The sequence below is a fragment of the Ambystoma mexicanum genome, chromosome 14, assembly GCF_040938575.1.
Source record: "Ambystoma mexicanum isolate Mex_15411 chromosome 14, UKY_AmexF1_1, whole genome shotgun sequence".
Lineage (NCBI taxonomy): Eukaryota > Metazoa > Chordata > Amphibia > Caudata > Ambystomatidae > Ambystoma > Ambystoma mexicanum.
This window is the reverse complement of record NC_090940.1, coordinates 283,644,169-283,668,290: the sequence shown is the minus strand read 5'-3', so window position 1 is coordinate 283,668,290 and position 24,122 is coordinate 283,644,169. Positions and strand designations below refer to the sequence as shown.

The 24,122-nt window shown below is 45.8% G+C and overlaps 1 protein-coding gene across 3 annotated transcripts in view; it reads right to left on the bottom strand.

Annotated features, from left to right (window-relative positions):
* The window catches only part of KLHDC1 (kelch domain containing 1), a 2,530,617-nt gene that overhangs the window by 2,307,789 nt on the left and 198,706 nt on the right, over positions 1–24,122 (bottom strand). For all 3 annotated transcript variants that reach the window (XM_069637400.1, XM_069637401.1, XM_069637402.1), the window contains exon 2: positions 20,961–21,031. In XM_069637400.1, the coding sequence (XP_069493501.1) occupies positions 20,961–21,031 (71 nt within the window). The remainder of the gene's footprint in view (positions 1–20,960; positions 21,032–24,122) is intronic.

Here is a 24,122-nt window from a genome sequence, read left to right as displayed (position 1 = left end):
TTAAGAAGTCTAGATTGAACATCTGGTGCGAAACCGGACTTCCTTAGCCACACAAAACTGCGTAGCACTGCGCTAGATGCCATGGACCTGCTGATACTGTCAGCAGTGTCCAAACCTCCTTGAAGGCATTCTCCAGGAGCCTCCTTACCATCCTTAATTATGGATAGGAAACCATCACGTTCCTCTCCTTCCGGGATCTTTTGAGCTGCCGCTGACATGCAGTCCCACAGAGTATAATTGAATCTAGCTTGCGTACAAGATACATTGGTGGACTTTAGAGCCATGCTCCCTGATGTAAAGACCTTTTTCGACCATGTATCTATCTTTTTGTCATCCCCATCAGGAGGAATTGTGGGGTATGCAGCATTTTTTGTTGATGTGGCTGCCTGAACTACCAGGCTCTCAGGAGAAGGATGTTTACTCAAATACTCTGGGCCAGAGTTAGAAGGTCTGTATTTTGCCACATATTTTTTATTCACTGCTGGAATAGATTCCGGTCTTTCCCAAGCAGCATTTACTCTCCTTTGCAGGGCAATATGAAAAGGAAGTATGGGGTCTGGTTGAGGGCCTCCTGACAAAATATCTGTCATATCATCATCCTGGTATACAGGTGAATTCCTACCCCATCCCATAAACTCTTACTTTATTCATAGGTTTTCTGTAACCCAAATCAGCATGTTCTGCTGGATCTGGTCTTTCAAATTCATATTCAGGGGACGTATCTAGTCCACTTGCAGACTGTAAACATTCATACAAATCCTGAATTTTTGATTGAGGATTGATTAATTCCTCTGGAACATCTCTTGTACCATATATTACCCCTGTTGATGAAACCTCAGGTTCACCTTGTTCTTCATCCTCTTCATTTCCTGATGACATTTCTCCATATACAGCTGACAGTTTGGAAAAAGTCATGTCTGCTTTCAGGGTGAAATACTTTCTCAAGAATATGTTTCAACCCTGTAGTTGGTGTCGACGTCGACAGAAGCGTCAAAGTCGTGGCCGTTACCTTCGATGTTGTCGAGGTATTCAATGTTTTCGAAGGCACGACAAATGCTGTCGAAGGAGTCTTCAAGGTCGTCGACAAAACACTCGACGCAACTTTCTTCTGCTGGGTCGTCGACCCTTATACTCAACAGCCTTCGACAGAGGCTTCGAAGATGTTTTCGTCGAGGTTTTTAATGACGTATCGACGTCTAAAGTCTTTTTCTTAAAGTCTGTCTTTTTAGGAGTCTGGGAAGAGTCCCTAGAAGACAACCTCGACAATTTGTCGGATTTTCTAGTTTTAGACCTTCCTCTGTCACTTCTTTTGCGAGTAGAGGTATGACCTTCAACAGACATTTTTGAGGGGGTCTGGGCCGCGTTCTCAACTCTTTTTTATCATCGACTCTCTAAATGCTTCCCACTTTTTAGGGGAGTCATGTTTAGTTGGACAAATAATAACTTCCTCCGAAGTCAAGGAAGAAGAAGAAGAAGAGGGAGATCGGTGTTGTCTCTTCTTCGCCTTTTTGGACGAAGAAGAAGAGGACTTCCTTGATCTACTCCTCGATCTGCTTGATTTTTTATGGCGTTTCGCCAAAGACTCAGCCGAGTCTTTCTTCCCTCTCGAAGAAAACTTTGCGGATTCCTCCCCCACCGCCAGTTTACCTCGTCTTTCTTTCAAGGCCTTATGGGTCATGGATTGGCACGAAACGCAGTAGTTGATCCGATGTTCGGACCCGAGGCACCAGAGGCAGTTACGGTGAGGGTCTGTCAGCGACATTTTTCTTCCGCACCTTAGACATTTCTTAAACCCCGTTTTCAGAGTAGATGGGTTTGAGGAAGACAACATAATTTGCTTATGACTGGAGCGCCGTTTTATTTCGATCCGAAGCGAAGCTAACGGAAAAACGGAACTGAGGCCAACGGGCGTGCTCGAGGCAATTATACTACAGATGACGTCGACACTCGACGGATGCCGCCGAGGGACATCCACGCTGCCGCCTCGAGTGGAACACCCTCTGGTGGAGAGAGAAAAAAAAAATTCTGAAGCAGCAAAGCTGAAGGTAAGGATATATCCAAGATGAGCAATGCGTGGGAGGACACAAACCACTCGAGTGGAGCACCCTCTGGTGGAGAGAGAAAAAAAAAATTCTGAAGCAGCAAAGCTGAAGGTAAGGATATATCGAAGATGAGGAATGCGTGGGAGGACACAATCCATTCGAATGCAGCATATAATTGCGCAAACATCGAATTCACAGGAGCATTATGCTGTGGTATCCGTAGACGCCATAAAAGCTTTTGATTCCATCTACTGGGAATGGCTCATAGCTGCCCTGTAAAAGTTTGGGTTTGGCAAGTATTTCATTGGGTGGATCAGGATATTATATGAAGCGCCAATTGTGAGAGTAAAAATAGGCTGAACAGTCTCGGCACCCTGGGACATTCAAAGAGGCATCAGGCTGGGCCGCCCACTATCGCCAATGCTCTATATCCTGGGGCTAGAAACCATAGCTATATACTTGCGGAAACAGTTCTCGGATGCAGGTATTGTGGTAGGTGGGGTGCAGCATATTGTGTCCCTGTATGCTGATGATGTACTATTATACCTGCGGGACCCCCACCTCAATGTACCAACAATCTTAGAAATACTGGAAAACTATGTAAGGGTATCAGGGATCTCCTTCAGCAGGAAGAAGTCCTGCATATTTCCACTGGCAGGGCTGAGGGATAGATTGGTGAGCGAACTCCCAGAAGTAGGGATTCAATGGCAGCTGCACACGTTCAAATACCTTGGGGTCAATATTTGGCACACACTGTTAGGCAGAAACCTGTGCAGTTCCCTCTGGGACAACTGCAAAAGATTTAGGACTACAGGTGTTTGGCAGTAAACCCTATTGGTAGCAGTCTGTACCACACAGATTCACTTGGTAGCTTTGGCTGAGCAGTCAGACTTCCCTCAAGAAGAGTTAGGCAGTATACAGAGTATTCACAATAGGTCAAAAGGAACACAGTAGAACAAGCAAACACTGACCAGAGCTTGGTGTAAAAGAGATATAATTATTTATTTAAAATCACATCTAATAAAACACACAGGCACTGATATTAAGCAGTTCAAAAACACGGTTATTAAAAGATATACACTCCCTTAAAAGAATATATAGACAAGTCTTAAGTGAAGCCCCACTTATTTTCAGACAGCGATGAGCGCTTAACGCAGATGGCACTCTAAAAATTCATTTTAAAAGGGAGAGAAAAGCAGAGTATAAATTGAAACAGATCCCAACACTTTCACAAGAACACAGCAAGAGAGGAAGGCAGAGTCAAACCGTGAAGTTAGAGTTCAGAAAGCCGGATCCACTTTAAGAGGATCAGAACGAAATGTGTCCAAGGTCACACGGTTGAAAAGTGCACAAAAGTCTCGAAAAGGTTCAGAAAGAGTTGGACCAAAAGAAAGGGACCAGTTAGATGGTCAAGGCGGCCCAGTCCAGAAGATTAAGGGATTATTATTACCTTGTAGCAATCTTTAGAAAGGGAGGCCTGGCGGACACGGTACCTTAAAGTGGTGAGAATACTCCAGAGGGGGCAGTTGTTCCCGACAGCGGATGCAAGTCGGTGCTTCGTCCGGGGGAAGAGAGGATCTCGTCAGGGAGGAAGACAGGAGTCCGTTGTACTGCCAGGGAAGAAACCAGCCGCAGAGTTCTCAGTTAAAAGGAGCGGTCCTTTTTGTTCACGGTCCAGTGGTAAGTGGCTGTCCGTTTGCCAGGGTGCTTGGCTCGGGCAATTCAACCACAAGACGTCCTGGGATGCGAGGAAAAGAAGGTAAACTGGTTGTGCCCACCAGTCAGGGGAAGAAGACTCTCCAGCAGGGAGATCTTCTCTGTCGTCGGGAAGTGGTGAGTCGGTTCCGCAGGGCTCCACCGGTGGTGTCGTCGTAGCAGGTCGGCTCAGTTTCTCCCAAGTCGGATTCTCAGGTCCTGTGGCGACTTCTGAAGTTCCAGTCCCCAAAGCCCTGCTTTTATGCAGCACACCCCCATTCACTCAGCCTAGCTGTCAATCAAACATGCTAATCACACCAGAGTGCGACTTGAGTTACCAAGGTAACTCAGTCCAGGGTGCCTAAACCCCCTCCCACACACCCTGTGGTTCCCAGACAGAGTGGCACCACTTTTGGAGGCTTCTGTGGAGAAGCCCGCCAAAAGTGGAACAAAGGGCTCGACTTGGGTTGGAGTCACAGAAGAGAACACAAAAGCCATTTTAGAATAGAGTCCTGGCAAAAAATACCAACCGGCGAATTAATATTAAATAAATAAACCGGCGGTATGTTCAAGGCTATGAGAATTAAATAATTAAAGTTGGTAGCCTCGAACAATGGGAAAATCCCATAGGGATATATTTGCGGTCGAATATAAAAAGTAGTATACACTGCCACCAGCCAAAACTCGATCAGTGGAATGGAGACGTGCCCCCTCGACTAACAGACCCAGGGGCAATCGAATTGCCCCGACCAGTACGTCCACAATATGATGGTTTGTACCGGTTTCTGTTCATAATTTGGGAATAGTAAAGCCAATGGGTATGGAGTCTATGGTGGGGTGTCACTATGACACCCCTGTGTCACTGCACAGAGGGTGCTGTGTAACACACATAGTAAAAACACATGAGACCCTATGGAGTAAAGGACCCCATAGCCCATAAAACACATTAACAGTCAAAGGAACACCATAAATCATGTCCAAGAGTGGGAGAAAAAGAGTCTCACTCTTGGCAGGAGAAAAAAACAAACTCCAGAAATCCAGCAAAGCTGCTGGGGGACTCACTAGGTTAGGAAATTCAGCCTAAACAGAGAATTCTCCCTAACACACACCAGCATGGACACACGAGGGGTATACCGCACTGGCGGTACAGGGGCTCAGAAAATCCACAAAGTTCTGGGCTAGGCTCCCATTGTCGGTGATGGGCAGGGTTTCCATTGTCAAGAGGATAGTGTTACCACGATTTCTATAGTTCTTTCATAATGTACATTATTAAGGCCCAACCTCCTTTTTCTACTCAGGGGCCCCGCCAAACACAGATTATCCTTGGCTATACTATCATTGTCTTACAAACGGGGCAGAGTCAACCTGCCAGATCTGGAGAGATACTACTCAGCCGCATAACTCAGCTTTGTGGCCAAATGGCTAGCAGATGAGGCAGATGAGGCTACCTCAGAAACAGAGCTGATAGAGCGACTTGTACTCACCGTACTCCCCGTGCGCTTGAAGGAGGTACTCCGGGTCCCACTGAAATGCCCGAGCCTCCTTCCAATGATAGTACTATTAGGAAGAAAAACCTGGGACAGGGTATTAAGACCGACTAGGCACGACCACCCCTATTCACCAGAGATCCCAAACACTGCGGGGGTCTGTGCGACTAAGGCTGACCTAACAACTGCAAGACTATGGGAGGATATTGGCATCTACACTTGGGGAGACACATATGAGGAGGATGTTTTCAGGGAGTTTGAAACCATGAGAGAAAAGGAAGGCTTACCCAAGGTCAATTCTTATGGTATCAAAGGGTCAGGGGCTTGGCAAAGAAATGCTGGAATGAGTGGCCTGAGGAGCCTGGGGCAGATCCACTACTCACATTGCTGTGCAGTTTAGGAGATGGGTGGAAACCAGTATCCAGGCTATATAGCATGCTGACTGACAGATGGGTCCAACCCCAAGAGCATCAAACTGAAACAAACATGGGAAACAGACTTAGGGAACGCCATTACTGAGAAAGAGTGGGAAAGAATCCTAGCATATCCCCGGGAGATATCAAGAAATGCTCGGTTCAGACTAATCCAATTGAATGTCCTATATAGGACTTATAGGACTCCTGCAAGGATAGCTACATTTAACACTGAGGTTAGCCCATGCTGTTCCTGGTGTGGCTCGGAGGGGTCGGTTATGATGCACATGTTCTGGAGGTGCCCGAAAGTGCAGCAATTCTGGGCTAAAATAGAGCTAGCCTGCAGGACGGCCGGGGTGCTCAGGTACGAGTAGACACCCAAAGAATGCTTACTAGGGGCCTATCCAAGAATCAGCAAGGTCAGACATAATTAAATTCATGGACATTGGTCTGTGTGCTGGCCTAACAAGCTATAGCTATGGCATGGAAGACGACGGGGGGGCCCTCGATACCCCAGGTGGTACAGCGAACTTGAACGATGGTCTAATGCGGAAACGAGGGTGTAGGAGGAAGGGGTGGCCAAGGCTGGAGAAGAAGTGGGTCCTGCATTTGAGGCGTGGAAGGCGCTCACCTGGGACATGTTTCACCTATCGGACGACAAGCCCCTTTATGTAAATTAAGGCCATGCCTGGACTGCCCGGGCCACTGAGCCCTGAGCTGCTTTAACTAGACGCCCCATGAGAACACAGTTGAACTCCCCTGTATCATCAACTAAGTTCCCTGATTGTTACTTCACAGTTAAAGACCATCTGTTTGTTTTGTTTTTTACGTTAATGTAGCTTTGTATGCAGCCATGTACACTGATGCACTATGATGTGCAACTGAATAGTGAATTTATGCTGTATGTTATAAATGTCATTAAAAACACTTTAAAATAAATCACCAAGTCAGAGGCCCGAAGGCCCAAGACAGGGCAGCTAAACAGGCTTGGGGCAGGCTCTCCAAGTTAGACTATGAGGCACGGGTGGCACAGACTCACGCTGAAGGGGATAAATCTGGTAGGATGCTGGCATGGTTATGTAAGCAGGAGCAGCCTAGGGTACGGACTACAATGTTGCTGGATAAATGCGGTGCTGAGTAGAGGTCTCAAGACAGCCATAAATGAAATCTCCACAGACTTTTACACTCAGGTGTACAGACACGACACAGGTACTACAGGGGGAGATTGAGGCAGTTTTTGTCCAGATCCGACTTCTGCAATTAGAAGAGTCAGGCCGAAGCCCTGGATCAACTTATCTCTTTGGAAGAGGTGAGGGAGGAAATGCCCCGGGGAGTGACAGGTTACTGTCAGAATTCTATAAAACATATAGCTCATTGCTAGCAGAGCCACTCCTGTGGGTGTATGAAAGGCATACGATAAAGGCATTCTCCCGCCAGGTATGAGGGAGACGCTGGTGATACAGATTCCTAAACCTGTGAAGCCCATGGAGAGCTGTGAATCCTATTGCGTGCTGGCCATGCTGAACTATGATGCCAAAATACTTACTACTATACTGGCGGGTCGCTTGCGCAGAGCCATAGCCAATACAATACACGATGACCAAACAGGGTTTGTGCCTGGCCATAGCACTGCTTTCAATTTGCGTCGGTTTTACTATGTTGTAGACCAGATCAATAGACGGCATTAACACTTGGTGGTTGTGTCACTCGATCCCATCAAGGCATTTGATTGTCTTTTGGGAGTGGATTTATGTGGCGCTTAGGGGTTTTTTAGGTTTGGGGGGAAATTATTTGCCGAGTTAAAATACTGTACACCAGCCCGGTGTCTAGAGTAAAATCTGGGAAGTGTATCTCAGAGGTATGGAACATCCAGAGGAGAACTCGCCACGGGTGCCCGGTATCACCAATGTTATATATTCTGGCATTGGAACCCCTGACGGTGTAGCCGAGACAAGAGTATTTGGAAGCTGGAGGAGACGTGGGGGGCACAAGACATCTTGTATATGTGGACAATGTTTTATTATACTTATGTGAACCAAATCACAATCTTCCTAATTATTTTAGATGTTCCTGGAGAATTTGCAAAGCTGTCTGGGATCACATTTAGTAGGCAGAAGTCGTGCCTTTTCCCTCTGGCGGAACTCAGGCGGTAAGCTATGGCGGATTTACTGGACCTTGGTCTGAAGGGGGAAACAACAATGTTTAAATATTTAGGGGCCCAGATTGCACATAAACCACAAGACACACAGACATAACAGATAGGATCCAAAGGTACATAAGATGTTGGTCCTGTTTGCCACTCTCTTATGGGCAGGGTCTCAATTACCAACATTATTATTCTCCCAAGGCTGTTGTACGCATTCGCGAATGTGCACTACTACACACAGTCACAGTTCTTCAGAGACCTTGAAGCTATGATTAGGGGTTTTCTATGCAGAGGAGGCTGCAGCAGGATTGCACTGAAGATGCTATATTTATCATACCAAGGGTGCGGGGGACTTGCTAGGCTTAAGGAACCATTGTGGGTCTCTGGTTCTTGCATGGGCTCCCAATGTTTGATAGTGGGACTAGGCCGACAGATCTGGGCGAAGGCACTGAAGAAAGTTAATTTACAACACCCTTATTCCCGAAATGGTCCTAAAATAGAGGATAACTGCATGTGTCTGGCAGAACTAGGGGCTGCCAGGACTTGGGAAATGCATGGCATATACACCTAGGCACATATTATTGGGAACAGGGAATTCAGAGAGCTGGATTACTAATGCAGAAAGAGGTACTACTGGGGGGGCAAATTCGTACGTTACATGAAAATACTAAAGGTGGCCAAGCAAAAATGGGAGGGATGGCCTACTGAACCTGGATATTAAGCGCTTTTATCTCTGCTATATGACTGAGTAGATCGTTGCAGGCCGACGGCACAAATTTATGAATGTCTTCTGAGAAGGGCAGATACAACACATGAGAGGCTGAAAGGTAAATATGAAAACAATGCAGGGACACAGTGTACAGAGACTCAATGAGAGTAAGCTCCGATTTTTGTTAAGAATGGGTCCCGAAACATGCGGTTCTGCTTGGTCCAACTCAATATATTGCACTGGACATATATGGCTCCCAGTCGAGTGGCCAAATTTAACAAAGAATCGGTCTCCGACTGTCCCGGGTGTAATGCCGAGGGGGCAGACCTGATACATATGCTTTTTAGATGCACTCAGCTGCAGACTTTCTGATTTTGCATGGAGCAGGCATGCAGGAAAACTGGCACTACTAGGTTTCAATGGAGCGGTCACGGTTCGCCATGCGAAAGTGGCAGGCGTGGCAGTTGGCATCAACGCCCGCTCTCACTTCTTCACAGGTGGCAGTTTCCGTGGCACCTACAGCAGCTCCACGAACACAGGCGATCTAGCTTGCGTCGAGTAACTAATTCATTACCATTGTTACCCTGACGCAAGTTACCGCCGTAATGACGAGGGGATTCCGGCACTCCATAAAGGAAATCCCCTCGCGGTAAGCTGGCGCTTCCGATTAAAGTTGCTACGCCACTTGTTCCCGGCTCGTTTCTTTCAAATCTCCTTTTGGAACTTTGTTTAGCTGCGGAAAGTGGATTACTATCCGTGAATCACCATCTACTTGTTCCACACTTCACATGGGGAGAGACTCCTGATACCTTGAGTGGATTTCCTCACTTAGTTCCTGCCTCGGCGCTCGTGACTGCAACAAGACTATTCCATACTTGCTTCAGTCTTCTGCAATTCAGTCTGGATTGTTGTGCTGACGCCTTAACCCTTGCATTTGACCTTGGATTGCTTACTGGATTGTTTCAGACTCCCTTGGCTTTGGATACTAATTGAGAAACACCTTCTCTACAACAACTACACAGCAAACTATCCTGGTTTGCTAGCTGATGCCCTCCTCCTTGTACTGACCTCGGACCGCCTACTGGATTGTTTTGGATTCCCTTGACTTTGGAGTTTGCATTTTGTTTGTTTAACTTTCTTTTTCTTGACTTGCGGCGGACGGTTCAAATCAACAGAAAGGAGCACCTTGGATAAGGTGCCTACCCTACAACTGTTAGAGCATCCTCGTACGGCCGGATAGTTCCTTACTAGCCTTCCCCTTTGTTATTTTATCCTCCACGTTCTGGATTTGATTTTTCCATTTCATCAATATTGGGATTCCGGTCTCTGCAAATTAGGAGGGATGCTCATAGAACAATACCTCTCAAGAATAGGATACAAGCTCAACCTTCACGCTTATGTTCATTCCATTACCACTATTTTCTCATATTATCTTTTTCCTCTTTAAGAAACGAAATCTTTTCTTACTCTTCTTTACAGCCTGGTGCATACCAAGGTGGTATAAATTGCTCTTTTACCCTAACACATTTTTGTCTGTAGTTTCAAACAGGTGTTTAGAAAAAAAGTTTGCCCTGTTTCAGGAGACCCTGGTTAACAGGGTGTGCGGTAAGCAACTTAGACTACATTCTCTGAAGTCTCGCGAGTATCTGATTCAGTAAGCAGTGATCGCAACAGAAACAGGAGTCTCTATTGAAGCTGCAGAAGCCCTACCCGCCGTCACCCAGTTGGTGGTGGAATTGCAAGGCGACATGATCACTGCTCAGGACAACCTTCGTCATAGCATGTCCACGCTCTCCAGGACACCACACGTTCTAGTATTCAGGATGGCCCCCAAGCTGGTCCTTTTATGTCTTGGTGTTCTTACCCTGTTTCGGGCCAAACGCATGTACCGGTCTTCATGTCCACACAATCCCATTTGGCCCCACCTTTAAGGTTCAACGGAGACCCAAAGGCTTATAGGACCTTTATAAACCAATGTAAATTGCTCTTTGTCGCCTGCCCTGTTCCCTGCCTCCACACCAAGGCGGCATTTGTGCCTTCATATCTCGGAGGGGTGGTGGCTGCATGGGCTAACCCCTTCTTGGAGACAAATAGCTACATGCTATATGATTGTGATGCCCTGATCACGGCTATGAACTGCGTTTTTGATACTAGGTACAAGACGCAAGCCACGGATTTGGAGTTCCTTAGTATTAGCCAAGGAAACACACATTTCCTTTCTCATTTGGCTCAGTTCGTTCAATCAATTGGTTGCTGAAACCGGATGGCCTGAGGACAAGAAGGCTGCCGTGTTCTATAAATGCTTATTCGAAAGGCTCAAAGATATGCTTGCTACTGTTCCTGTAGTACCCCTTGGTTTTCCTGAACTATTGGATCTGGTTCTACAGATAGATGCTAGGCATGCTGAAAGATTGGGGGAACGAAGGACCAACATTCCAACAGCTGTTAAACCTCTGGATATGGGGGTCAGGCATACTGACGCTGAACCCATGCAATTAAGGATGATTCCTCTACCCCTACTCCTTCTCCCCCTACCTACTCTACTCCCTGCTCTTCTTCTGGCCCTTCTTCAGCCAATTTACCTCCCTCCTTCTCTGCCTTTCCCCTGTTCTCCCCAGATGAGGTTTCTAGACAAGTCCGATCTATGAAAGTCTCGTCAAAACAGGTTCATCCCTGTTCCTCCAAAACCATCAAGGACCACATTGACTCCCTGGCTCTTGCTCTGGTCGACTTCTGCAACCACTCCTTCGCCACTGGAGTCTTCCATTTCCCCCCAGAAGCACTTCCTTGTGCACCCTCTTAAGAAACCCTCTGCTGACCCGTCCTGCCTAGATAACTATCGCCCTATCTACATCACTCCTTTCATGGGCAAACTCCTGGAAAAGCTGGCCTTCTCCCAGCTTAATCTTCACACTGACTCTGTTGGTTGTCTTCATGACCATCAGTCTGTCTTCAGAAGCACGGAAACTTGTCTCCTGAACATCCGTGAAGACCTGCTCTCCAACCTCGATTCCAACACCCCCCTGTGTCTTCATCTTACTTGATCTCTCTTCTGCATTTGGCATGGTCAACCATGCCATCCTGCTCAACCGTCTCCGTGATAACCTGGGTATCACCAGTCAGGCCCTGGCGTGGCTGATTTCTTTCCTCTCTGATCGACCTTGGATCCTTCCTCTATCTCTATCTGCGGTGTCCCCCAGGGATCTAACCTCTCTCCCTGGTTGTTCAATCAATACCTGGCACTTCTTGCCCACCGCATTGCTGCTCTCTGCCCCAACTTTCAGTGCTATGCAGATGGCACTCAGCTCATTTTCAGGCTACCTTCAGCCACCTCTTCTTCTCTCTCTCTGACTGTGTCTGCTATCCAGGAGTGATGTGGCAGCAAGGATCTCTGCCTTACTGCCAGTAAGAATGCGATTCTCATCGGCACACCCGCTCCCGTCCTTTCCTGTCACTCTCAGGCCGGCCTCTCTTGGCCCTCTTCCTGCTCCCACCTGCGGAGCTAAAAACATTGGGTCATCTTGGACTCTACACTCTCCTTCTCTCCTCACATCACCGACATCTCTAAGAAGTCACACTACCAGCTGCACCTCAGGAGGTATTCTTCCTTTTCTCTCCTTCCCCCAGAAGCTCAATGTCTCCAGAGCTCTGGTTCTCTCTAGGCTGGACTATTGAAACAGCCTCTTTCTGAATCTGCCTGCTTCTACTCTCTGCAACTTATCCAGAACAGGACTGCAAGACTTGTCCTTGTCCTCAAACCCAGGGATCTTATCTCTCCAGGACTGAAATCTCTGCATTGGCTCCCAGTGGCTGCAAGAATTAAGTTCAAAACCCTCTGCATTGTCCACAAGGCCTTCTGGGGCCTGGGGCCCAAATACCTTCAACTCTCTCTTCCAAAATATCTTCCTTCTCGAGCTCTTTGCTCATCCGCCTCCAACTCCCTCAGGGTCAGTCGCTTCAACAACGAGTTGGTGGTAGATCTCCGTCTTGGCTGGGGCCTCCCTCTGCCTCCCTGAAACTTGCGGAGAACCATCTCCGGTTCCGGAAGCACCTCAAAACCTTCCTCTTTGCTTCTGCTTTCTCTCCTCTCCCCTGCTGAACTCCTGGCTGCACTGGTTACCTGGCCACCCTCTTATCTTGGGCCCAGGTCCCCTCCCTCACCAGTAGCACACATGCACTGCCACCCTGGCAACACCCACACTTGGGGACTATTTTTTGTATCCCTACAGTCCCCCACCAGCACATGACACCCAATGTCTGAACTTACCCTTGCACTTGCCGCCAGCTGGCCGTACCTCTCTTATTCTTTATTTATTATCCCATGTACTGCACTGTCCCCTCCCCTCTTGACCTCCCTCATCCCCTGCACTTGCACAATCTGAATGACACCTGGCCTAGTAGGATCGTTGTCTCTATCATCCCTCTGTCCGCCCCCTTTCTGTGTCGCGCCTTGAAACACTTGTGTATAGGCGCGTTATAAATGCCATATATCATCTTACGTGGCCCGTTGTCTAGTGCCAAAAGAAAACATTGCCGCAAGGTAAACTTATGTATGTACTGTGGCTCTGCTGACCATTTGTTACACGATTGTCCCAAAAAAAGTTAGGAAGTCGGGAAACTACAAAGCTTGGCAGTAAAAGGAGTCCACCTGCCGAGTAGCTGCCCGTTGGACTCCCAGTTGGTCCCTGATCTGTCGTTGGTTTACTTACCCATTACTTTTATGAATAGCTGTGAGATTACTATGCTTGCCCTTGTCGTTATTGACTCGGTGCCACTTGCAATTACATGGATTTACGGTTTTCTCAACTAGCGGGGATTCCGATCTTGCCTAATAGTCAGCCTGAGTTTGTTAATGCAGTCAATGGTACCACACTACTATCTGCGTTGGTAACCACTATCTGCGTTGGTAACAGAACAAACCAAGCTTCTTGACACTTCTACTGGGTCTGGACATCATGGGAAAATGGCTTTTGATCTCATAAAAACAACACAATATGGTGTTATACTAGGTCTACCCTGGTTACAAGCTCACAATCCTCAAATCAACTGGGTGAAACAGGAGCTAGACTTCCTTTCTGCCTGTAGTGGTCCTCAATGTCTTAACGGTTCTTCAAGCCCAAGATCTCCCTGTATGACTATGCTCGATTCACTTTCTTCGGTGGGGGCCGTCATCAAGAACCCTAATACCAGAATTCCAGATGTATACCTGGAGTACTCTGATGCATTTGATGATATAAAAAAAAAAAAGACTGAGCAATTACCACCCCATCGCCCGTATGATCGCCCCATTGACTTGATCCCTGGTTCTAAAGTACCTTCTGGTTGGGTATACTCTTACTCTTCAAGAGGTACTCAAAGAATATATCCAAGATTCTTTGGCCCATGGGTTCATCCGACCTAAGTCGCCTGCTGCCTCTCTGCTATTTTTTGTACCCAAGAAAGGGGGCGATCCAAGGGCCTGTATCGACTAGAGAGCACTCAATGCTATCCCCATAAAAAACTAATATCCTTTGCCACTTACCTTCTCTTGCTGGACCAGTTGGGTTCCTCTGTAATTTTTTCCAAATTGAATCTCAGCGGGATTTACAATCTGGTCCGCATACGAGATGGCGAGGAGTAGAAAACAGCTTAAAACACGCTATGGTTTATTTGAATACATGGTAATGCCTTTCGGGCTATGTAATGCACCCGCCATGTTCCAGTTATGAACAATGTTTTATGAGATATGTTGGACCACTTCGTTGTCATATATTTGGACATCGTGATCTATTCTGAATCCTACGACCAACATATCGGGCACATCCGTTCAGTCCTACAAAGACTAAGGGACAACAATCTATATGCCAAGCCAGAAAAGTGTGTCTTTAATTCCAACGTGATTGAGTTCTTAGGTTATGATCTAACGGACCAGGGTTTGAAAATAAACAACTCCAAAGTTAAGGCTGGCCTATCCCGACTTCCATCAAATCATTGCAGTCATTTTCAGGTTTTGCCAATTTATACAGATGATTCATTCATTCCTTTTCCTCCATTGCTTACCCTTTGACCTCTCTCACAATCACCAAATCGCCCTTTTGTTGGACCCCGGCTGCCCAGCAAGTCTTCCATGCCCTCAAATCCGCTTTTACGACGGCTCCAGTGCTACAGCATCCGGATTCTCTACAGCCGTTTCTGATCGAGGCTGACGCTTCGGGCATTGCAGTAGGTGTTGGCTTCGGGCATTGCAGTAGGTGTTGTCTTGTCTCAGAAGTGCCCAGGGACAGGCCGGATTCATCCGGTCGCCTTTTTCTCCCGGAAGTTGACCCCTTCTCAGAGGAATGAAACCATCACAGAACGTGAACTGTTGGCAATCAAGGCTGCCTTCGTGGAATGAAGGCCCCATCTGCTAGGGGCGCGACACACTTAACGCGTATACTGATCATCGCAACCTACTGGCACTCAAAACCCGGAAATGCTTGTCTGCCCGGCAGGCTAGTTAGCATTCTTTTGCTTTATTTGATTTTGTTATCACCTATAGTCCAGCTACACATCACTCTAAAGCTGATGCACTCTCACATATAGGTGCCCCTTCTGCGGTGCCCAGAGAAGACCAGTACTTCGAGAACAGCTCCAGACGTGGGTCTGAAATTTTCTGACAGTACTCAGACTTGAATGCCGATATCATCAACGGGCTCCCTTACATACATGGAAAAATATATATCCCTACTAAAGAGACACGATGGAGTGCACTCCAGTGGTGTCATAATTCACAGGCGGCAGTATATCCAAGCAGGCAAAAGACGATCTACTGAGGAGATGGTGTTGATGGCCCTCTATGTCACGTGATGTTCTTGAGTATGTTTCCACATGCTCTGCATGTGTCAGTGCAAAAGCCGATGTGTTAGATCTGTGTGCCTTTTGCACCCTCTCCCGATGCCTCATAGGCCCTGGTATATGATTTTTATGGATTTTATCGTGGAACTCCCTCCTGTACAGGGCTATGACACTATCTGGTCTGTCATCGATTATTTCACTAAGATGGCCGTATTCGTCCCCCAACAGGGTATTCCGTCAGCTTCAGTGTTGGGGGATCGGTTTTCTAAACACATTTTCCGATATCCTGGATTAACATCTATCATGGTCTCATTTCTGGTCTACCTTGACGGCCTCGCTTGGTATTGAGGATCGATATTCTAGTGCTTACCATTCACAGACCGATGGGCAGACAGAGTGACTGAATGCCACCACTGAACAGTAACTCCTGTCGTCGGTTTCCTACATCATGATAGTTGGGTTTGTTTCCTGCCTACGGCTGAATCTACGTGCAATAATTCCTTGCATTTCTCTACTCCATCATCTCCTTTTTATGCATTGTATGGTCGGCATTCTAGGTCCATTCCTCTGGATCCGTCCCCGCATTTAGATAACCATGCAGCTGCTGACTGTGTCCGTAACCTGGCTTTGCTGCATATCAGAGTAAGGAAACCTCTGACAAGCACAAGAACGCTACAAGAAGTATGCAGATACTCGCTGCACCCGTACTCCCTCATAAGCAGTGGGGACGAAGGTATGGCTTTCGATTAAACAGCTGAGATTGTCGGGAAAGAAAAATCTGCTACCCCGCTATGTCGGTCTTTATGTTATTTCTCAGGTCCTGAACTCTGCGTTGGTCCGCTTGGATCTCCCCGATCATTGGCGTATCCACCGGCATTCCAAGTTTCCTTACTAAAGCCCTGCCTGCCCGGTAGCAGGATACACAATCCCCTGGCTCCCCTGATGGTAAACGGTTCTGAGGAGTTTGAAGTACGGGCTATATTGGACACTAAAGTGTGCAGGGGTGTCCATTATTATTACAGTGACTGGAAGGGATATGGGCAGGAGGACAGGTTGTGGGTACAGGTGGAGGATGTTCATGCACCCCTGTTGCTGGCTAGATTCCGTGCCTCCCGCTGAGTTTCGGGCTCTTTGGGCGAGGATATTGTCACAGTGCGCCATGCGAGAGTGGGCAGCCGTGGCGGTTGGCGTCAACGCCCCCTCTCCCTGCTTCATAGGTGGCAGTTTCTGTGGCGCCTAAGGCAGCTGCACAAACGCAGGCGACCTAGCTCGCGTCGGGTAACTCGTTCGTTACCATGGTTACCCCGACGCGAGCTACTGCCGAATGACGAGGGGATTCCAACACTCCATAAAGGAAATCCCCTTCTGGTGAGCCGGCGCTTCTGATTAAAGTTGCTACGCGACTTGTTCGCGGTTCGTTTCTTTCGTATCTCCTTTTGGAACTTTGTTTAGCTGCGGAAAGCGGATTGCTATCCGTGAATCACCATCTACTTGTTCCACACTTTGCATGGGGATAGAATCCTGATCCCTTCAGTGGATTTCCTCACTTGGTTCCTGCCTCGGCGCTCATGACTAAAACCAGACTATTCCATACTTGCTTCAGTCTTCTGCAATTCAGTCCGGTTTGTTGTACGGACGCCTTAATACTTGCATTTCACCTCGGATTGCTTACTGGATTATTTCAGACTCCCTTGGCTTTGGTTACTAATCGAGAAACATCTTCTCTACAACAACTACATGGCAAACTATCCCGGTTTGCTAGCCGATGCCTTCCTCCTTGTACTGACCTCGGACCGCTTACTGGATTGTTTGGGATTCCCTTGGCTTTGGAGTTTGCATTTTGTTTAACTTTCTTTTTCTTAACTTGCGGTGGACAGTTCAAATCAATAGAAAGGTGCCCCTTGGATAAGACGGTTTGCTGCATACCGGTGCCTACCCTACAGCTGTTAGAGCGTCCTTGTGCCGCCCGGGTAGGTCCTTACTAACCTTCCTCTGTTATTTTATCCTTCACTTTCTGGATTTGTTTTTTTCAATTTGATCAATATTGGGATTCCGGTCTCTGCAAATTAGGAGGAATTCTCATAGAGCAATACCCCTCAAGAATATAATACAGGCTCAACCTTCACACTTAGCAGGTTTGTCCCATTAGCACGGTTTTCTCATATCTTTTTCCTCTTTAAAGATACTAAATCTTTCCTTATCCTTCTTTACAGCCTGGCGCATACCAAGGCGGTATAAATTGCTGTTTTGCCCATACCACATTTTTGTCTGTAGTTTCAAACAGACAGAAGGGTGTTTAGAAAAAAAGGTCACCCTGTTTCAGGAGACCCTGGTTCACGGGGTTTGCAGTAAGGGACGACTTATACTCCATTCTCTGAAGTCTCACGAGTATCTGATTCAGTAAGCAGTGATCGTAACAGGAACTTAATGGAGTGTCTTTTGGGAATGTACCCCAGACCCAACAAATATAGGTACATGATGAAGTTCAAGTATCTGGCGTGTGTCTTAGCGAAGAGACGCATTGCAATGTCATGGAAATGTAAACAGGGCCCCCAATACAACCAGTGGTAGAGAGAATTTGAGCGCTGGTATCTTGCAGAGACGAAGGCGTGGGCTGGGAATATGCAGGGTGGAGAAGGTGAACAATCAGATGCGTTTGAAACGTGGAACAGCCTGAATGTACCAATGTTCCCACCCTCAGATGACAAACCACCTTGAGGTGAAGAATAACCTGTTAAGGGCTGCACAAAGTAAGAGGCAGGCCAACAGTGGCTTTGCAAAGGTGCTTTAGGGGACAGCTCCATAAATACCTGTTCCATGATCCCCTTCCCCTAGCTCAGGGATCTGCTGGTAGAAAAGTCCAGTTGAGCTCTTGTTCACTGTTTTGGTTTATTGTGTTGCTAATGTTTGAGGTTTTGGCAAGCACACAGATATTGAAAATACAATGTTGTTACTGTTCGTATATTCAGCTGAGAAGAAGCTGGGATATTGCAACAGTTGGGAGATTATGATTTGCTTATGTACCTTGAACAACATTGTAAAATTAACAAAACAAATTTGAAAATAAATAAGGCTGTACCTGTTAAACGGTCTGCAGCTTCGTAGCGCCCGCATTCTCTATGGGATAGCTTTTTTATACCAAAGCTGTACAATTTATTTGAGTGTCTTGTCAGACATATCATTCCAGATGTGTTTTAGCTCTGTTTTCTCTACGTTGGTGAGATCGGCTGTGACATATCTTACAACTGCAGTAGAATTGTCTGCAATGAATTGTATGTCTATGTTTGCATTCCACAAAAGGGCAATGATTGCATTGTAATCATTGATGTACTTGGATGCTTCGTCCCTTTTAATGTTGTATGTGTTTTAGGGGGTTTGCCTTTTACACCTTGTCTAACAGAAGACATCAAGCTATTTACTTGTCCTTTTGTGCAAACTGGTATAGGGAAGCCAAAGCGACATTTGGTATAGTATTTGCCTTTGTTTTTATATCTACGTAAGCAATATTTGCCACACTTATGTTTTTGCAAGCGTAAGATTTGTGTATGTAGGTCACCACCGGTAATGTATTTTTCAATAAACTTTAAAAACAGTGTTGTCACTATCATGGGCACATTTAGGAGCATCTTTTATCCACAAAAACATGTGGATGAGTGGTGCTCCTCTGGATTGATATTCCTTTTTCCAAAAGAAGTGTTGCACTTCTCAGAGTGAAGGGGTAGTTTTATTGCAGATAAAGTGCAGCAGGGCAATGAAGAGATGGCAAAGGTATCTTGATACATTGACCGGGTCAAGAGAACAGAGTTCGCCTGTATTTTGATATCGATTCCCTCTTTATTTTGGTGTGCAGTACGTAACCAGTTGTGCAAGTCATGCCATGCGTACTCTGCACAACTTAAAGTAACAATGTGGGTGGGCCTAGGCTCCTTAGGATACAACATACATCAGCGTTTCGTCCGAACCAGTATTCTTTTGCACCACGCATGTTTGCCAAGAGGTTTGGGATATTTAACTGCAAAACTTCATCTTTGTCTTTTAGTTTTTGTAGTAGTTGGGTAGCAGACATATTTAAAAAGTTAGAGCCTGTTTTTAAGGTGTGCGCAACTCCGTAACAGAGTTGCTAATTCACTTTCAGAAGGTGGAAAACGTATTCAACATTTTGTCTGAATCTGGGGTCTTCAGAATACATTCTTAAAGAACGATATTCTGATGCACTAATTTGTGTTGACCTTGCATCATATCTTCCTCCTTTTCCTGTAGGAAAGAGTGGAGAAAAAGAATGTGCTTCTACCCTGTTTTCCCATATGCTCAATGGGGATCCTTTGGCTTGATGCATTTGATATGTTTCTAATGCATCTTCAATGGTGTCTTTGGAGTGTATTGGGTGAATTGTATACTGGTCTAAAATGTTGGCTGCTGTAACAGGATCTACACGTTCAATTTGTCCAGTTGCTGTGAGTCTTCAATTATTTGGGTGGTTTCTCTAAAGGTTTTCTCTATGTTTATATCTATGTAGTATTCATTGTTTTCTTTTAGATATTGTAGGGCTCGTCTAACTTTGTTTAAGTCGACTAGTTGTTGCCAAATTATTTTGTCTTTTGTTGGTACACCATTAACAAGTACAATCAAACATTGATCTATTGGTCGCTGTACTCCTAAAGTTTGAACATTTTCTTTGACATCTAATGGCAAATATACTACACACGGATGCCCTTTAGTAACTCGGATGGAGTTAATTTGGCTGATTTCAGTTGAATGCGTATTATAGCTTGAAATGAGTGTACTGTTTGGATTATAATCCTCTCATACAAGCTACGTTGTTGAAGAGCTTTTGGAAGTGGGAATATTACTGCAGAATTGTCAATGGTTGCTGGCCCCTTGCCCACAACAAAAAATCTGCCTTACCAGTCTGCTCCAAGATCACAGTAAAACAATGAAGCACAATTCACTGGTTTATAAACTACTGTTAGTAACCCCTATTAGTATAAAGTAAAAGCTAATGGGTGAGATGTCTTTCTGCCTTGAACAGCAAGGATTTCTAGTTGTGCCGTAAGAGTGACATTTTGCAATGTGGCATACCTGGGTGCAATGGTACAGTGGTTGTAAGCTCCTATTAAATGTTCAGTTGGAAACCGAAGGGCCACAGGTTTTTTTTAAAGCTGTTGGGTGCTTCTTATTTGCAGATTCAATTACAAATATTTATACAACCCAAAACACACCTGTGTTTGTCAGAACTCTGAATGGTATTTTGTGCACAGATGTGAACATGTATACAGACGAGAACAGCTATCACAATGAGACATTGGTTTCATTCCAGCACCCATTTTACCACTTAGCATCTTTTATGTTTACTCATTACACGTTCCAACAATATCGCACGTGACTCAACATCAGACAACACACAATATAGATAACAAATGCTGCATCACAGACAACTCACTGACACTACACTTGGTTTAATCAAGCCAATCACACTTTGCGGTTATAAAAGACTTCATTACACATTTGTCACTCTGCTTTACAGCTAGTGTACCACATATTAATTTGTTTAACAAGTGAATTTTAAGATTTTACCCAGCTAACACCTCTAGATTTCAAAATATTCCCAAAAAAAGAACCCTGTAAATGCAACAAATTCACAAGTTCAGAACTTACCACAATCCACAATCTAGGTCATAAACCCAGATTTCATCATTGGGCAAATACACCTCATTTTCTTCAATAGTCTGAAAGGAAAAGATTAAAAACATGCTATTAATTCAAGTATGCATTCAGAAGTAACAAAGCATTCATACGTCACAATATTTCTCCAAAATTGTACAATTCAAACTGAGATCCCCTCATCCAGTGTGACCCCGACTGTGCATCACTCCGAGATGGGAAGGGGGTTGAGAATGTAGGTGGAAATCCTGGCACATTTCTGATGTTTCTGTCCTAGTTACAACAGATAATGGCCGACCTAACTGATGGCAATATTACGTGACGCATGGGTCTGCAGAATTGTCAGCTCCCAGCTATGTGGTGACATGTGAGAACGTGGTGACGCCAATGAGTAGTAGATTCTAGTATGATTTCAATGGTTTCATGGGGAACGTTTTAGGATCACTTGAGCTGCATTATTGTTTTTATGGACAATGTTGTGTTTTTGTAACTAAACTTGGTTTCACTGATGGATTTGATTACAAAAAGAACTTAATCATAAGTACTCTAATCTGTTTTTATAGGGATCCAAGTGCTTAATAAATTATGGGGCTCATTAGAGTTTCCATGGTATGCAAAAAATGCTGGCAAAATTGCCAGTAATTCCTGCAACAGCATTTTAACCAGACTGCGGAACAACTGATTTGCCATTGGGGACCACATATCTACCTCCAGGCCCGGCCTGCCGGTAGATCAGGCCCCCACCGGCAAAATAAAATGCTTTAATTACCTATTGCACTCCATGGCATGGGGAGTTACCAGCATTCCCACCACCTGTAATATCCCAGTAACCCTGGGATATCAGGCGGCAGGAATGTTCATTCTGCTTTGGTGGCATCCCACTGGAATTACAGGCGGAATACCACCAAACTCAGAATAAGGGCCTATGACTGATAAGGAGCATGACAATTCGTACAAAACATTTCAGGTGCACAATATCCCATTTTACCCGGACTTTACCCATTGCAGCATGACCTTGTCAAGAGGAGATAGGAACTCCTTTGCGCCTTAAGTGGAAGGCCTACCAAGTAGGAATCCAGGGCGCATCCTATTCCAGACGGAAACAGTGGCAGTTGAGAGGGCCCTTCTCCTGCCCCGCCCGCAAGTGCTTGACTATATATGTGCAGTACCAATTTGCATCATCCCAAACCCCTTAACCAAAGTGCTGGCCATGTTTTCCTTGCTTTTTCAAAAAAGCCAAAGAAACAACAGTTATGGCGGAAGATCACATGCAGGACAGCAATCTATCAGAACAAAATCCCAACCAGGGAGAACGAGCCAGAGGAAAGAGAGCCAGAGCTCCTGTGGACCTACCATAAGTGCTACGCGAGTGGTTTAGAAACACCGCCTGGAGATAGGGAGCAACCAAATGAGGTGCCGAAGCTTCTGTGCAGCTGTTACTGAAGCTGTGCAGAGCATGCCGACCACAACATGCAAGGCAGTGAGACTGGCGTTGCAGCACTAGACAACCGAGGATCTGAAATACAACCAACAAGGGCTATACTAACTAAGAGGAACCCAGCGGCTGCCACCTAACATGACCTCGGACGCTATGCAAAGCGAGCCGCCATTACGGCAGCACGGATGCACTATGTGGAGAAAAGAGGCAGGCCTTAACCCACTCTTGGGTTTCTGTGATATTGATCCCTCCCGAGCAGGGAAGAAAGGACCAGGTTGGCTAGGGCTTGATGACCAACCGGTATAGGCGAAGGGGGATAAAAGAAATGCCAGAAAGCAGTAAGTGGGTTGTATGGGTGAGGTCAGTGGAGTAGGAGGTAAAAGACCACAAGACCAGAAGAAAGAGATGGTGGAGGGGAGTGTGGAGGTGATCATTGGAGCAGATTAGATATTGGTTAGTGAGTTTTTTGTTTATTTATATAGAGCACCAGACCCAGGGGTCGCTTAGGTGGATGGTTACAGGATACATTTTATGATTTATACAATTTATACAGATTATATAGTATATACACATTTATGGTACAAACCAATAGAGTCGAAGCACATGGGTAAGAGAGAGCGAGTGCTAAGGTATGTATATGTGATTACATGAGTGAGACGAGGTAGTGTTAGTTTTTATTCAGTATCCATGTGATGACATGATTTCTGAATGATTGAAAGTTGGAGATGGAGGAGATGGATTTGATGTCCAGTGGTAGAGTAGTCCAAAGTTGGGAGGCTAGAACCGGGAAGCTAGTTCCTCCGGCTCTTTTTAGGGTGACTCTGGGCCTCACCAGGCATAATGTAATGTATTGGTGGATCTTGTGATTCTGGCAGAAGATTTCAGGGTGAATTGATTAGTGAGATATGGAGGGGCTTGGTGGTTCAGGGCTTTGTATGTGAGGCAAATTGTTTTTAGGTTGATTTTTTGTTGTATGGAGAGCCACTTGCACAATTTTCTAATAGTAGAAATGTGCTCTCGCCTAGGAATGTTTAATGCCGCTCGTAAAGCGTTGTTTTGGAGGACCTGCAATTTGTTGATTATGGATTTATTTGCGTCAAGGTATAGACTGTTACGGTAGTCCAATTTGGACTGTATAAGAGCCCTGGCCAGTATGAGGCAGCTATTAGAGGATACAAAAGGTCTGCAGGCCCTGATCAGCTTACCTGTGTAGGCAGTGGCTGAGGCGGTCATGTTGATTTGTTTAGAGAGGTTGGTGTTGGCATCAAGGTAGAAACCAAGGGTTTTTACACTTTTAACAATTGGAATGGTATTTACATTGATGACGATGCTGTTGTAGTTGGGGCTAAGTTTCAACAGGTTGTTGGGTGAGCCAACAAGGAGGAGTTCAGTCTTATCATTCAGGCAGAGGCCATGTGTGGCCATCCATGCCTGAATGATGGTGAAGACTTTGTTGATCTGGTCGACATCAGAGTTGTAGTTACCTGATGGAGTAAGGAGTATCTGGGTGTCATCTGCATAATTGGTGTAGGTGACACCCAGATGGTCCAGTCTGTCGAAAAGTGGCTTTGTAAATATGTTATACAAAGTAGGCAAAACACAAGAGCCTTGTGGACACCACATGTAATAGGGATAGGATCATCTGCTGCTACGTGTGAGAAGACCCGCATGGTTCTATTAGCAAGGAAGGATTGTATCCACATGACAGCAGAGAGGGA